At 49.6% G+C, this 12,879-nt stretch overlaps 1 protein-coding gene across 3 annotated transcripts; it reads right to left on the bottom strand.

Moving 5' to 3' along the window:
* Positions 1-221: 221 nt before the first annotated feature.
* LOC136964211 (huntingtin-interacting protein 1-related protein-like) lies at positions 222-12,670 on the bottom strand. Of its 3 annotated transcripts, XM_067258218.1 has the most exons (35): positions 12,532-12,670; positions 11,994-12,057; positions 11,513-11,655; positions 11,276-11,332; positions 10,996-11,076; positions 10,834-10,910; positions 10,665-10,726; positions 9,996-10,136; positions 9,733-9,790; positions 9,544-9,619; positions 9,306-9,440; positions 8,932-8,981; positions 8,587-8,659; positions 8,253-8,436; positions 8,030-8,118; positions 7,447-7,563; positions 6,966-7,067; positions 6,631-6,825; positions 6,376-6,486; positions 6,014-6,208; positions 5,685-5,832; positions 5,350-5,436; positions 4,678-4,785; positions 4,397-4,533; positions 3,815-3,925; positions 3,545-3,603; positions 3,394-3,424; positions 3,218-3,280; positions 2,844-2,944; positions 2,191-2,296; positions 1,940-2,063; positions 1,745-1,806; positions 1,125-1,450; positions 668-980; positions 222-497 (listed from the first exon to the last, which is right to left on the bottom strand). In XM_067258218.1, the coding sequence occupies exons 1-35, from the start codon at positions 12,616-12,618 to the stop codon at positions 462-464; spliced, it is 3,909 nt and encodes a 1,302-aa protein (XP_067114319.1). In that variant the 5' UTR covers positions 12,619-12,670; the 3' UTR covers positions 222-461. The 3 variants fall into 3 exon arrangements, with proteins under 3 accessions (XP_067114319.1, XP_067114318.1, XP_067114317.1); XM_067258217.1 differs by having other exon boundaries at positions 222-549; positions 668-1,450; XM_067258216.1 differs by having other exon boundaries at positions 668-1,450.
* Between the last annotated feature and the right edge of the window lie 209 nt (positions 12,671-12,879).

Genomic DNA, 12,879 nt, shown 5'->3' with positions numbered 1-12,879 from the left:
GTGGCTTTTTTTTGTTTTTTATGCGCCAGTGGAGAAATGAATATTCAAACGAGTTAAACAGTTCTGACAGATTTAGTACACTTTATATGTGGTAATGAGAGAGCCTTGAGGTAGAGGGATGAGGCCAATCAGATCAGGAAAATCCAACAGTCTTCAAGAGCCTAATTATTTATGTGCCTTGTTAAAGGTAAAACTCAACCAAGCATTACATTTATGTAACATTTTTTATTCATCATCAACAGCCATAATCACCCTTCTCAAGTGTGAAAATTAAAGAATTATATTTACATTTCTCTCAATTCCATTGACATAAGATTCAACATGTTCTAAATCAAAAGAGTAAAAGGGATGATAATGATTCATTTATCACACTTATGACATTACAAGCAGGCACTTCATACAGACAGGCAATATTGTCCATCAGTTGGATATTTAGAAAATTCCATATCCAATGTCCAGATTCAGGATTCCCCAGTTCCGGCCTCACTTCGTCTGAACTGCAACAGCACAAAAGCAGCAGAGGTTCCATCACATCAGCGTGACACGGATCTGCTCAGACCATTTCAACGAGTTCACAACTACCACATGTATCATATCCTTAAGTTAAAACCCTTTGCCCTTTAAATAAACACCCCTCCCTACTTCACTTTGTCAATAGAATTCTTACCGCACTCTTCAGCAGAGCCCCAGACTTCTGGAAGATGGAGGGTCTCTTGGCCGGCTCAGGGGCGGGCTTGGCCTGCTCAGGGGTGGCGTTTGGGGGGTCCTGGGGTGGCGTCTTGGCCGGGGTGCGTGAGAAGGACTGTGGCTGTAAGTAGGACTGACTGTTGCTTGCAGCGTACGGTTGAGTTTGAGAGAAGGGCTTGGTTGGTAGGTAGGGTTGTGATTGTGAGTAGGCTTGAGGTTGTGAGTAGGACTGTGTCGGTGTGTAAGACTGGGGCTGGGAATACGACTGGGCTGGTGAATAGGACTGTATTGGCATGCTAGCCTGGGACTGGGAATAGGACTGTGCTGGTGTGTTAGCCTGGGGCTGGGAATATGACTGTATTGGCGTGCTAGCCTGAGGCTGGGAATAGGACTGTGCTGGCGTGCTAGCCTGGGGCTGGGAATATGACTGTATTGGCGTGCTAGCCTGAGGCTGGGAATAGGACTGGTCTGCTGTGCTAGCCTCGGGCTGGAAAAGGGCGTAGGACTGAGTTTGAGGTTGTGAGAAAGGATTGGTTTGGTGAAGCGGCTGTGTTTTCAAGTAGGGCTGCGTGTGTGTGAAGGCCTGGGGCAGGGGGGTGGATGACGTCAGCAGGGTGGGAGGGGGAGGGGGCGGGAAGCTGTCGGCGTCCCCCTCCTCCCCAGGGGTGGTTCCAGGCCCCTCCAGGTCGTAGTGCTTCTTTCTCAGCTCTCCCAAGCGGACACGTTCCTGCTCCAGCTGGTTCTCCAGCTCCAGAACCTTCACCTGAGGGACACGTCCGGCAGATGGGGGGGTCAGATGGCTGAGCGGTTAGGGAATCGGGCTATTAATCAGAAGGTTGCCGGTTCGATTCCCGGCCATGCAAAAATGTACGTTGTGTCCTTTGGCAAGGCACTTCACCCTACTTGCCTCGGGGGAATGTCCCTGTACTTACTGTAAGTCTGCTAAATGACTAAATGTAAATGCGTCAGAGCGTGGGTGAGAGGGGAGCCAGGCTGGGGGCAGGGGGCCTCCTCCAGAGACCTGAGAGGGGGAACGAGGACCCCTACAGTAACCTACCTGAGCCTCCATCTCTTCTGTCTTCAGCTTGATCCGTGAGATGCCGGAGAAGTCCATAGGGCCTACAGAGAAGACAGGGGAAGATGAACCTGGGTAATAATAGGAGTAAAGTGGAGGAGAGGGTCTCTCTCCCTCCCTCCCTCCCCCCCCCCTCCCTCCCCCCCCCCTCCCTCCCTCCCTCCCCCTCTCCCTCACCTCGGTCGGTGAACCGCTGCTGTCCGTGTTTGGTGGAGGTCACCACGACGGCGGCCATGTCGTTGACGTGCCGCGAGGCCTGCTGCAGAGTGTGCAGCTTCTTGTTGTTGCGGTCCGCCTTCACCTGGTAACCACGGACACGAGCACAGGAAGTGAGACCCTTGGAGACTGAATGTAAGTAAGTAGATGTTCGGATTCTTCCTGCCAGTTGTAACAGTTGAGAAGATAGGTGACAAAAAATATATGTTTACCTTGGAGGCAGCGACCAGTTGGGCGGTGCTAGCGGCGATCTCATGGGAGCAGACAATCAGTTCCTCGTATTTGCCTTTGTCAGTCACAACCCTGTCGGCTGAATCCCTGATGCCAGGAGGAAGGAGAAACTTGTTTATCAGAATCAGGATCAGAATTCGGTTTATTCGCCATGTATGTTATACAAACAAGGACATTTACTGTGGCAGGGAGGTGCAAAACACTAAACATATACAAATCTTAAATTAAGTAAAGTACAAAAGTTTAACTATTTCTAAGAAGTAAACAATCTAAGAATACAACAATTTAAATATAAAATAAAATATATATAAAAATAAGAATAAGAATGAGCAGCGTGAATGGTCAACATGGTGCAATCGGATACTGAGGTAAGGTGGCTTGTGCATACTGTAATTGCCATTAGATGGACTTATAATAGTTAAATAAGTGAATGAATGTCACTGGGAGTCCTTGGCCTTGTTGAAGAGGCCAGTAGCAGATGGAAAGAAACTGTTCTTATGGCGTGAGGTTTTGGTCCTGATGGACCGCAGCCTTCTGCCAGAGGGGAGTAGTGACCTGACTGAACTCTCAAAGATACATCGGTACGTTCATGTTAGAAAGCCTTGACGACATGGTCGTTGTGGTGTGTACTTACAGCATCTGTGTGGCCCCCCAGCCCACTGCCTTGGAGGCAGATATGAGCCCCTCGGTCCATCGAGAGTTCTTGGCGTAGAACTCTTTAATGGATGCTGCCCCCTGTGGAGGGAAGTGCAGGAGTGAGTCAATGCTTAGAAGATCACACGTCCTTACAATTTTATCACATAAGCTCAGTTAAATGTGACAATTAAAGTAACATTGTGGGAAATACACTGGCAACAAAAGTCGAAGTAGCATTGTGGGAAACAATCTTAAAACTCCCAGGTGCCACAGGGGCAACTGAACAGCTTGGCTTGCACATTGCAATGCTAACCCCACAGCACCTAGCTGTGACAGATGATTCATATCAGTAATATCCAACAGCCGACTCACCCTGCCTCCCTCCACGATGTCCTTCTGCAGGTCGGTGGCAGATGTCACCAGCATATGAATGGCCTGGGGAGAGGGCGAGATGAGGTCATCATAAAGCAAACCCGGGCTACGCTTCTGGAGACTGTGACACGAGGAAGCTGAAACTGAGCGCGCTCAGAGAAAGACGGAACTCTTACCTTCATCAGGTCGGAGCAGGACCCGAGGATGCTGGAGGTCAGAGGTCAGAGGGGGAAAGTTAAAAGCAGAATATAGGAAAATGCACAGGTTTCCGACCTCGTTGATATACATGTGGACTGTTGTCTACTGTGCTGTGTGGATGCTACTGACCTCTGGTTGACCTCCAGTTTTATACCAGACGTGTCTCTTCGGGCCTGACTCATAATCTCCTGTTAACAGAGCAGAGGAACAGCCACACCGCCCATATCAACACAAAGAGATAAGGTCCTGCTCTCTGTGTGTGTGTATGTCTGTGTGTTTGTGATAAAGAGAAAGAGAGAGTATGTGTATGTTTGTGATAAATAGAAAGAGAGTGTGTGTGTGTGTGTGAGTGTGTGTGTGTTTCTGATAAAGAGAAAGAGTGTGTGTGTGTTTTCGTACCTCCATGCGCAGCACAGCCTCCTCTATGGCAGTGGAGGTGGCTGCCATCTCCTGATCCACCATGTCTCCCAGCTCTGCCTGCAGAACGTCCTGGCCTGTGGGACGCAACTCCTGCAGGGGGGATCCAAACATCTCACTCTGTCACGACGGCCTCTTAACCCATTCTTAATGATCTAAGACATAATCTGGTACAGCGCATCAAATCCCGGAAGAGAGAGAGAGAGAGAGAGAGAGAGAGAGAGAGAGAGAGAGAGAGAGAGAGAGAGAGAGAGAGAGAGAGAGAGAGGACGACGTGCAACATGGGCCAAGGACAGATTCAAACCCAGGCTGCTGTGGTTAGGCCTCAGCCTACGTGGTACGCACATTTATCCAGTGAGCACATTTACCCCTACACTGCCCCTTTTATTATTACATTTACATTTAGTCATTTAGCAGACGCTTTTACCCAAAGCGACTTACAAGAAAGAGCAAAAGGTGCAGAGGTCAATGATCATAAACAACGAGATAGCCCCGAAAACAAGGTGGGTAGCCAAAACATGAAACATTATGAAAATGCAGCGAGTGGTCTGATGCCTGCCTGACCTGCCCCAGAGAGAGGATGCGCTGCACTGAGCAGCGAGTGGCGGCAGGGTTCGCTCTCTGCAGCGTCGCCTGCAGCTTCAGCTCCTTCAGGAAGTGCAGGCAGTGAGAGGCACAGTCCCTGCAGCTGTCTGTCAGACCTGGAGAGGGAGGGAGGGAGGGAGGGTAGATTGTGGGTGTTAGAGGTGTTTTGAGTATAGATCTGTGTTTGTGTGTGTGTGTATGTATTTGTGTGTGTGGTATGTATGTGTGTATGTACATGTACGTGTGTGTGTGTGTCTTACAGTCAGCCTGGTCGGTGGGCACGGAGTGTGAGGTGGCTCCTCCATTGACGATGGTGTCGGCAGCCAGATGGGAAAACTGAGTCACAGCTCTCAGCAAACCACTGGCATCTACATAGAAACACACACTCAGCAAAACACTGGCATCTACACAGAAACACACACTCAGCAAAACACTGGCATCTACACAGAAACACACACTCAGCAAAACACTGGCATCTACACAGAAACACACACTCAACAAAACACTGGCATCTACACAGAAACACACACAGCAAAACACTGGCATCTGGAAAGAAACACACATTCTCAGCAAAACACTGGCATCTGGACACAAACACACACTCAGTAAAACACTGGCATCTGCACAGAAACACACATTCTCAGCAAAACACTGGCATCTGGACAGAAACACACACTCAGCAAAACACTGGCATCTGGACAGAAACACACACTCAGCAAAACACTGGCATCTACACAGAAACACACATTCTCAGCAAAACACTGGCATCTGGACAGAAACACACACTCAGCAAAACACTGGCATCTGGACAGAAACACACACTCAGCAAAACACTGGCATCTGGACAGAAACACAGGGCGTCTCACGAACTCCTCCTGGTGATTTACTAAACAAACTGCAGTGATCTGCGCCGCACCGGTCTGAATACGCACCACTCATGTTGCCCACGTAGCACATGTGGCTCTGCTGCATCTTGTCAATGGAGCCCAGAGTGACCTCAGCACGGTTCACCAGGTAGTCTGGAGAACAGGGAGGGAGGGAGGGGGGGGGAGGGAGAGGGAGAGGGGGAGGGGGAGGGGGAGGGGGGGGGAGGTGCAGGGAAAGCACAGAGAAAGAAGTTGAATGAATGAGTGAACGAGTGAATGGGTGAACGAGTGAATGGGTGAACGAATGAATGAGTGAATGAATGAGTGACTGAATGAGTGAGTGAATGAGTGAATGAGTGACTGGGTGAATGAGTGAGTGAGTTAGTGTGTGAGAGGGTTACCAGGAGAGCTGGTGCAGCGCACGTGGATGGGGTCGTCCAGTTTGGCCACAGCGTCCAGGATGATGCCCTCAGCCTCCACCACAGCACACTGGAGCAGACAGAACTGTTCCTCCTGCAGCTTCTGGGTCAGCTCCCCCTCCCGGCACGCCTGGTGCACACACACACACACATTGAGACACACACACACAGACACACACACACACACATACATACACATAGAGACACACACACATACATAGAGACACACACACATAAATACAGACAAAAGCGCACACACACTGATGTACACAATCATGACTCAAGGACACCCACAGAACACACACACACACCTGTTGCTGCAGCTGTGCATGCATGGCGCCCAGCTCCAGTCTGCTCCTGTCTCTCTCCTGCTCCAAGGAGCTCTGCTGCAGCATGTTCTGCTGCCTGAGGGAGGACAGCTCTGCTTCCTGCTCCCTCACAGAGCGCAGCAGTGCCTCCCTCTCCCCCTGCAGCCCGGCCAGGGCACCACTCATCTGGGAGCCCGCCTGGGGGACGGCGAGGATGATGGTACAAAGGGCACCAAAAAAGACAGATAGATTGTATTTGGGTTAGTGTTAGGAACGCGTAAATAATACAGCCATGGGCATGCTGCTAGGATGAGACCACTGTTTGGCGTTGCTAGGGCTTGTGGAGGGGAGGGAAAGGTTCCTACCATGTCCTTGTTCTGCAGGGCACTGTTAGCGTGTGACACCTCCAGCCGTCTCTGGTCCAGCTCTCGCTTCAGTCTCTCGATCTCTAACCTCTGCTCTGCATTGATGGCAAGCTGTAACACACACACACACACACACACATACATACACGTACACACTCACAAGGTTCAAACATGTCACCATACACACATCCTCCCGTGTGTGTGTGTATGAGTGTGTGTGTTTGTGTGTGTGTGTGGGCTCCAGCCTCGACCTACCTGTTGCTGTAGCTGGGCCCTGAGAGCCTCCAGCTCCCGTCTGCTCCTGTCTCTCTCCTGCTCCAGGGAGCTCTGCTGCAGCATGTTCTGCTGCCTGAAGGACGACAGCTCTGCTTCCTGCTCCCTCACAGAGCGCAGCAGTGCCTCCCTCTCCCCCTGCAGCCCGGCCAGGGCACCACTCATCTGGGAGCCCGCCTGGGGGAGGAGGAGGGGAGGGGGTACAGAGGGCACAGGAAGATTTAATTAAACATGTTTACTTTTTACACAGACTAATCCTATAACAGGGAGATTGTGTTTTGTAGAGTTTGATGCCCTGAAGCAGGCTTGCTGTCTACCATCTCTTTGCCCTCCAGGGCGGCTTGCATGCGAGCCAGCTCTGCTCTCTGATCCATCAGCTCCCTGTTCAGCCTGTCTGTCTCCTGCTGCTGCTGCTCTGCCTGATCAGGACCAGAGAACAGACATCACTCTGGAGAACAGAGATCACTGTGGAGAACAGATATCACTCTGGAGAACAGATATCACTCTGGAGAACAGAGATCACTGTGGAGAACAGACATCACTCTGGAGAACAGACATCACTCTGGAGAACAGAGATCACTCTGGAGAACAGATATTACTCTGGAGAACAGACATCACTCTGGAGAACAGAGATCACTCTGGAGAACAGATATCACTCTGGAGAACAGACATCACTCTGGAGAACAGATATCACTCTGGAGAACAGACATCGCTCTGGAGAACAGTACAGACTACCAGGCAGACTATAGTAAGCAGTGTTTCTCTGTGAGGGGAGGAAGTGGACTCCAGTTGTCGTACCCTCAGTCTGTTCTCCTGAAGGAGGTGTTCCACCTGGCTGGTCAGCTGGTCTTTGGCCCTGATCAGGTCATCCTGGCTCTGGTGGGTGTTGGTCAGTAGTCTCACTGTGTCTGCATTCTACAGAGGTACGGAGGGGAGAGGATGGACAAGCGAAAGACAGTTGTGATGTTTTAGTGTTCTGGTGTTCTGGTCTTCTGGTGTTCTAGTGTTCTAGTGTTCTAGTGTTCTGGCGTTCTAGCTTTCTGGCATCCTGGCGTTCTGGCGTTCTATGGTTCTATGGTTCTGGTGTTCTGTTGTTCTATGTTTCTGATGTTCTGGTGTTCTATGGTTCTATGGTTCTGGTGTTCTACTGTTCTGGTGTTCTGGTGTTGTAGTGTTCTACTGTTCTGGTGTTCTGGTGTTCTGGTGTTGTAGTGTTCTACTGTTCTGGTGTTCTGGTGTTCTGGTGTTCTGGTGTTGTAGTGTTCTACTGTTCTGGTGTTCTGGTGTTCTGGTGTTGTAGTGTTCTACTGTTCTGGTGTTCTGGTGTTCTGGTGTTGTAGTGTTCTACTGTTCTGGTGTTCTGGTGTTCTGGTCCCGGTACCTTCTTGAGCAGCTCTGCGTGGCCGGTGACCAGCTCAGCGTGTCTCTCTTTCAGCTGACAGAAGCGGATCTCTGCTGCCTGGGCCCTGCCTGTGAGAGAGGAGAGGGGTCATGGAGCCACGGAGATGTCTGTGTCTCTGCATGGGTGTGTGTGTGTTGTCTGTGTGTGAGAGGGTTAGTGGAATTGTGTGTGTGAACGTGTGACGGCGGTTGTGTCTACGCACCGTCCGCCTCCTTGTACCCGACCTGCGCCCCGGCGTTGGTGGCATTGGTGCTGCGGAGGGCCTGCACCTCCATGCGCAGGTGCTCGTTGTCCACCAGGGCCATCTGCTTGTGGGTGCGCTGCTCCTCCAGCTCCGCCTCCAGGCAGTTCACCTGGGCCTTCAGGTGGCTCACACACCTGTGGGCCTGGGGGGGTGGGGGGGGGGGAGGGGGTGGAGGGGGTTCGCATCAAGCTCAGAAGACACGGACTCGCCAAGCTAGTCATGTGATGGCAAGTGATGGACTTCCACGCACATGCACACAATCACACTCACGTAATCACACACACACACTGACCTCTGTTTTGATGAGCTGCAGCTCTGGTTTGATGGCTTGTAGTTCCTTCCTCATAGATTCCACCTCTGTCTCCCTACCAGGAAGAAGAAGGGGGAGATGTCAGACTCACTCTGCAGAGCTCACGTGAGACGGCACCTCCAGAGAAACACTGTATCTCCACAGAAACACTGTATCTTCATAGAAACACTGTATCTTCATAGAAACACTGTTCATTCATAGATAGTCTTTCTGCAAAGATAGTCTGTCTTCATAGAATGACTGAATATTCGCAGAAAGATGTCTCTCCAGCTGTTAGAAAGTTGGCTGTACTTGGTTCAGAGGGTGGTGACAGGAGGGGAACTTTACCTTGGTTCAGTCTCCGAGTCCGGAGCTCCCATCTGACTGAGGAGGTAGTACTGGGAGGACACAAGCACAAACAGACACACTGTAGTAGAGGATGACAGATCCTCCATCGTTAGGATTCAACAGGAGCGGGATGAGGGAACGGGTGAGTGTAGAGGATGATGCACAGGAAGAGGGGATCCCTCAAGGAATTGCTCCTCCCAAGGTTTCCTCCATTTCTTCCTCTAACAGTTTTTCTGGGAGTTTCTCCTTGAGGGTTTCGATTGGTTGAGGGGTAGTTCTGTCTGCGTTTATGACGCCCTCTATGACATTGCGTGATAAAAGGCCAAATAACAAATAAAAATCCTCCTCAGAGGTCAGGTGATCTCCGGTCGTACCTGAGTCTGTGGCGCTTCCCTGTAGTCTGGCATTGGCTCCGCCTCTTCCTCCTCATGAGGCTCCTGATTGGGCACGACCGCCACAGCCTTGACGTATTCGGCCAGCGCAGCGGCGCGGAGGAAGTTGGGAGGAGCCTGTGGGGGTTCAGCACACGAACACAAGAATGTTTCCACCGCTGTGTGGACGAGGAACACGACACCGACAATATCAACGCAGGCCGAGGAAACCGATACTCACGTCTGGAAGGTCAGGAATCTGGATGACTTTTTTGAAGAACTCCATTTCTCTGGCTCGGTCGAAGAACCTGGTGAGACTGAGAGACGAGAGAAGGGTGTGTCAGCGGATCCTTTCACACCTGCTGTCGGCTGGTGTCTGACGCACCAGAGCTTTGTGAGGAGGAAGAACCGTTGCTACGTGACGGTGTACCTGTTGAACAGATCCCGGAAGCGCTCTCGGTGTCCCAGTAACGAGTCTGGACTCACTCCTACATGACAGAACGTTTCACGTGGTCAGAGACTGAGGTTTAACCACAGCTGTGTGTTGTGTGTGTGTCTGTGTGTGAGAGTGAATGCCTGGGTCACTCACAGCTATATCTTTTCTGTTTGTGTGCGTGTATGTGTGTGTATCTGTGTAGGTAGGTGTGTGTGTAGATGAGCTTATGTGTGTGTGTAGGTGTGTGTGTTGCTCACGGCTGTGCAGTTTGAACATCAGTTTGACGGTGAAGTGGTAGAGGAAGCTGCAGTCCAGGATGAGAGGGATGAGGGGCGCCAGGCGGCACTGCCCAGCGGGGGTGCTGCACTTGGCCCCGTTAGCATCCAGCTGGCGCCACACTGTGGATCCAGGCACACACACACACACACACACAGGAGCACACACACACACACACAGGAGCACACACACACACAGGAGCACACACACACACACAGGAGCACACACACACACACACAGGAGCACACACACACAGGAACACACACACACACACAGGAGCACACACACACACAGGAGCACACACACACACACACAGGAGCACACACACACACACACACAGGAGCACACACACACACAGGAGCAAACACACACACACAGGAGCACACACACACAGGAGCACACACACACACACAGGAGCACACACACACAGGAGCAAACACACACACACACAGGAGCACACACACACACAGGAGCACACACACACACACAGGAGCACACATACACACACACAGGAGCACACACACACACAGGAGCACACACACACAGGAGCAAACACACACACACACGGTCACAAGACATCACTCACCTAACTGACTCTGAAAGAAGCTTTTGTCGAGGGGAGAGACTGAGACAATAGTCAACTAGCAAACCTGTTTCGGCCATCTTGAGGCCGGAATCCAAGTAATCAAGCAGTTCCTGGGTCATGTCGAACCTGAGGTGGAAGGATAAGATGGGGAGAATGTGCACATGTAAACACGCGATATTCTTTCCTTGTGTTACAGGAAAAGTATGTTTTACAGAAGTTTTAAGAAAATTTACACTTTGTTGACATCATTTCCTGCCTCTCTCTCCACTGTGTCATCACTGGCTTCCAGGTTACCTGGGATTGTTTTGTGCTGCAGGAAAGGAGAATGTATGAATAGACTGCCAGTTCGTATTCTGAAGAGATTCTCAACTATGAAAACTGTATTGGTATCTCACCTTTGCATGGAACTCCATTTTATTACACAGGAATTTAGCAGACAAGGCCACAATGTGTCCATATCGATCATGTAGGTTTCCCTGCGAAAAAAAGAAATGATCACAGTGACCTTTCAAGACTTCATTTCGGCAGAATCCGTCCTCGAGGGTGACCGGCACTGTTACTGGAAATGTTTCGTGGTATTTGTGTTTGGGCGGACAAGAATTTGCAACACAAAGGAGACCTACTCCAACATGGAAGTTCTCCACGTAGAACACATGCCAGACCCAGAACACTCACCCATAGAACACCCATATCTTTCACATTCCTGCTGTGTCTGTTGGAATCCCTCACAGACTGTGGACCAAACACAGGACACGAGATTCATCAGCACACCACAGAGCGCCAGGAAAGATTTGAATGTTGTTGCAATACATTTGACATTTTCATTCGATTCGCCAGACGTTGCTTTCACCCCAAAGCGCCACACAAACTCCCCTTGACGACCACCCGTTTCCAGGAAGTGTCGTTGCTTACGTTGGGGTGTCCGTCGCGAAGGAGCTTGTGGACCATGAAGCAGAACTTCCAGCTGACGATGGCGTTGCTGGAGAGGGGAACGTTAAGCATGTAGGCCCAGAAGGTCGCGGCCCCTGCCTCCTTGTGGGTCCCCATGATGATGTCAGCACGGTCGTCAAGGAAACGTTCAGACTAAACACCAGTGTCACACCCCTAAGCGGACCATTAAGCTAAACGACTGTGGCAGGTCATTGTTCTCTACTCTGTCACATTATGGGTGTGTTTGAAACATGTTTCTATGTAGCAGACATAGTCCTTGTGTTTTCAAGCTTGAAGTGTTGCTGGTGAAAGATATACAATGAGATCCAAAGTCACCATGTTATTTCATATGTTCAATCACACTTACTGATGGAACACACTGTTTAAAAAAAAAAATAATTATGAGACCCAGTATTGGTGGCCCTCATTGTCCTCAGTGTGGTTTGCTTTGGGTAAAGGATACTGCGTACATATTTCTCCTTGGGCGGGGATTCGCTTGAGGTGATGGTTTTGCTGATGCTGTGGAGCTGATAGCAGGGAAGGAGCAATGAAGGTGAAGACAGTCGAAGAAAATGAAGCGTGGAGAAAATAAAAAGCAGCCTAATTACTAACATCTCTCATTTAAAACATTCTCAAAATGACTTATTATTGTTTAAGGACGATATAATGTAACTACAGCTTACAAACAGATAGATAATTAATGTTTCATGTGATGAGGACGATGTCAATGTTGTTTTTCTTTCTCAGACTGAAGGTATGAGGAAACTCCCACTTCTAAGAATACAAAGTCAATCTCAATCACTGCACAACATCTATCTCAACTACAGATAGACCTGCCTTTAAAATAATTAACTATAATATAACTATAATCTAAACCAAATAACGCTCTGAATATTACAAGTTATTAGAATACATAATAGACTAATTTCGAAAAAACTCAACCACATAAAAACCTCAAAGTTACAGAGAAAACCTTTGCGGTTTGAAACAAATATTTGTACCTGTTCTTTGTGAAACTGTTCTTTCTCCGCAGCTATAGCCTTTTCGGTCTTATTTTCTGTTTTATTTTTATTTTTACTAGAACTCATCTTGTTGCTGTAATCCACTCACTTCAGATGAACAGGTAGGTTGTGTTCTAGGCAGGCTGTACCTGTATGACATCACGTCGAGAAGAACGACGTCAGTCTACACGTTCTTCCTTTATCGTTGATGGGTAGTGGATGACTGATGCGTGAGAGTTTCGTTTTTTTACGCTTTTTTACGTGATTGAAGCTTATAGGTTTTCTTTGCGAACAATTGCGCAAATGTGCATCACCGTTCAAAACTTTTGACACTATGTAGGCTAGTTT

Source organism: Osmerus mordax, chromosome 20 (genome assembly GCF_038355195.1).
Source record: "Osmerus mordax isolate fOsmMor3 chromosome 20, fOsmMor3.pri, whole genome shotgun sequence".
Taxonomy (NCBI): Eukaryota; Metazoa; Chordata; class Actinopteri; order Osmeriformes; family Osmeridae; genus Osmerus; species Osmerus mordax.
The sequence above is the reverse complement of the archived record's forward strand: the minus strand, read 5'-3'. Positions and strand labels throughout refer to the sequence as shown.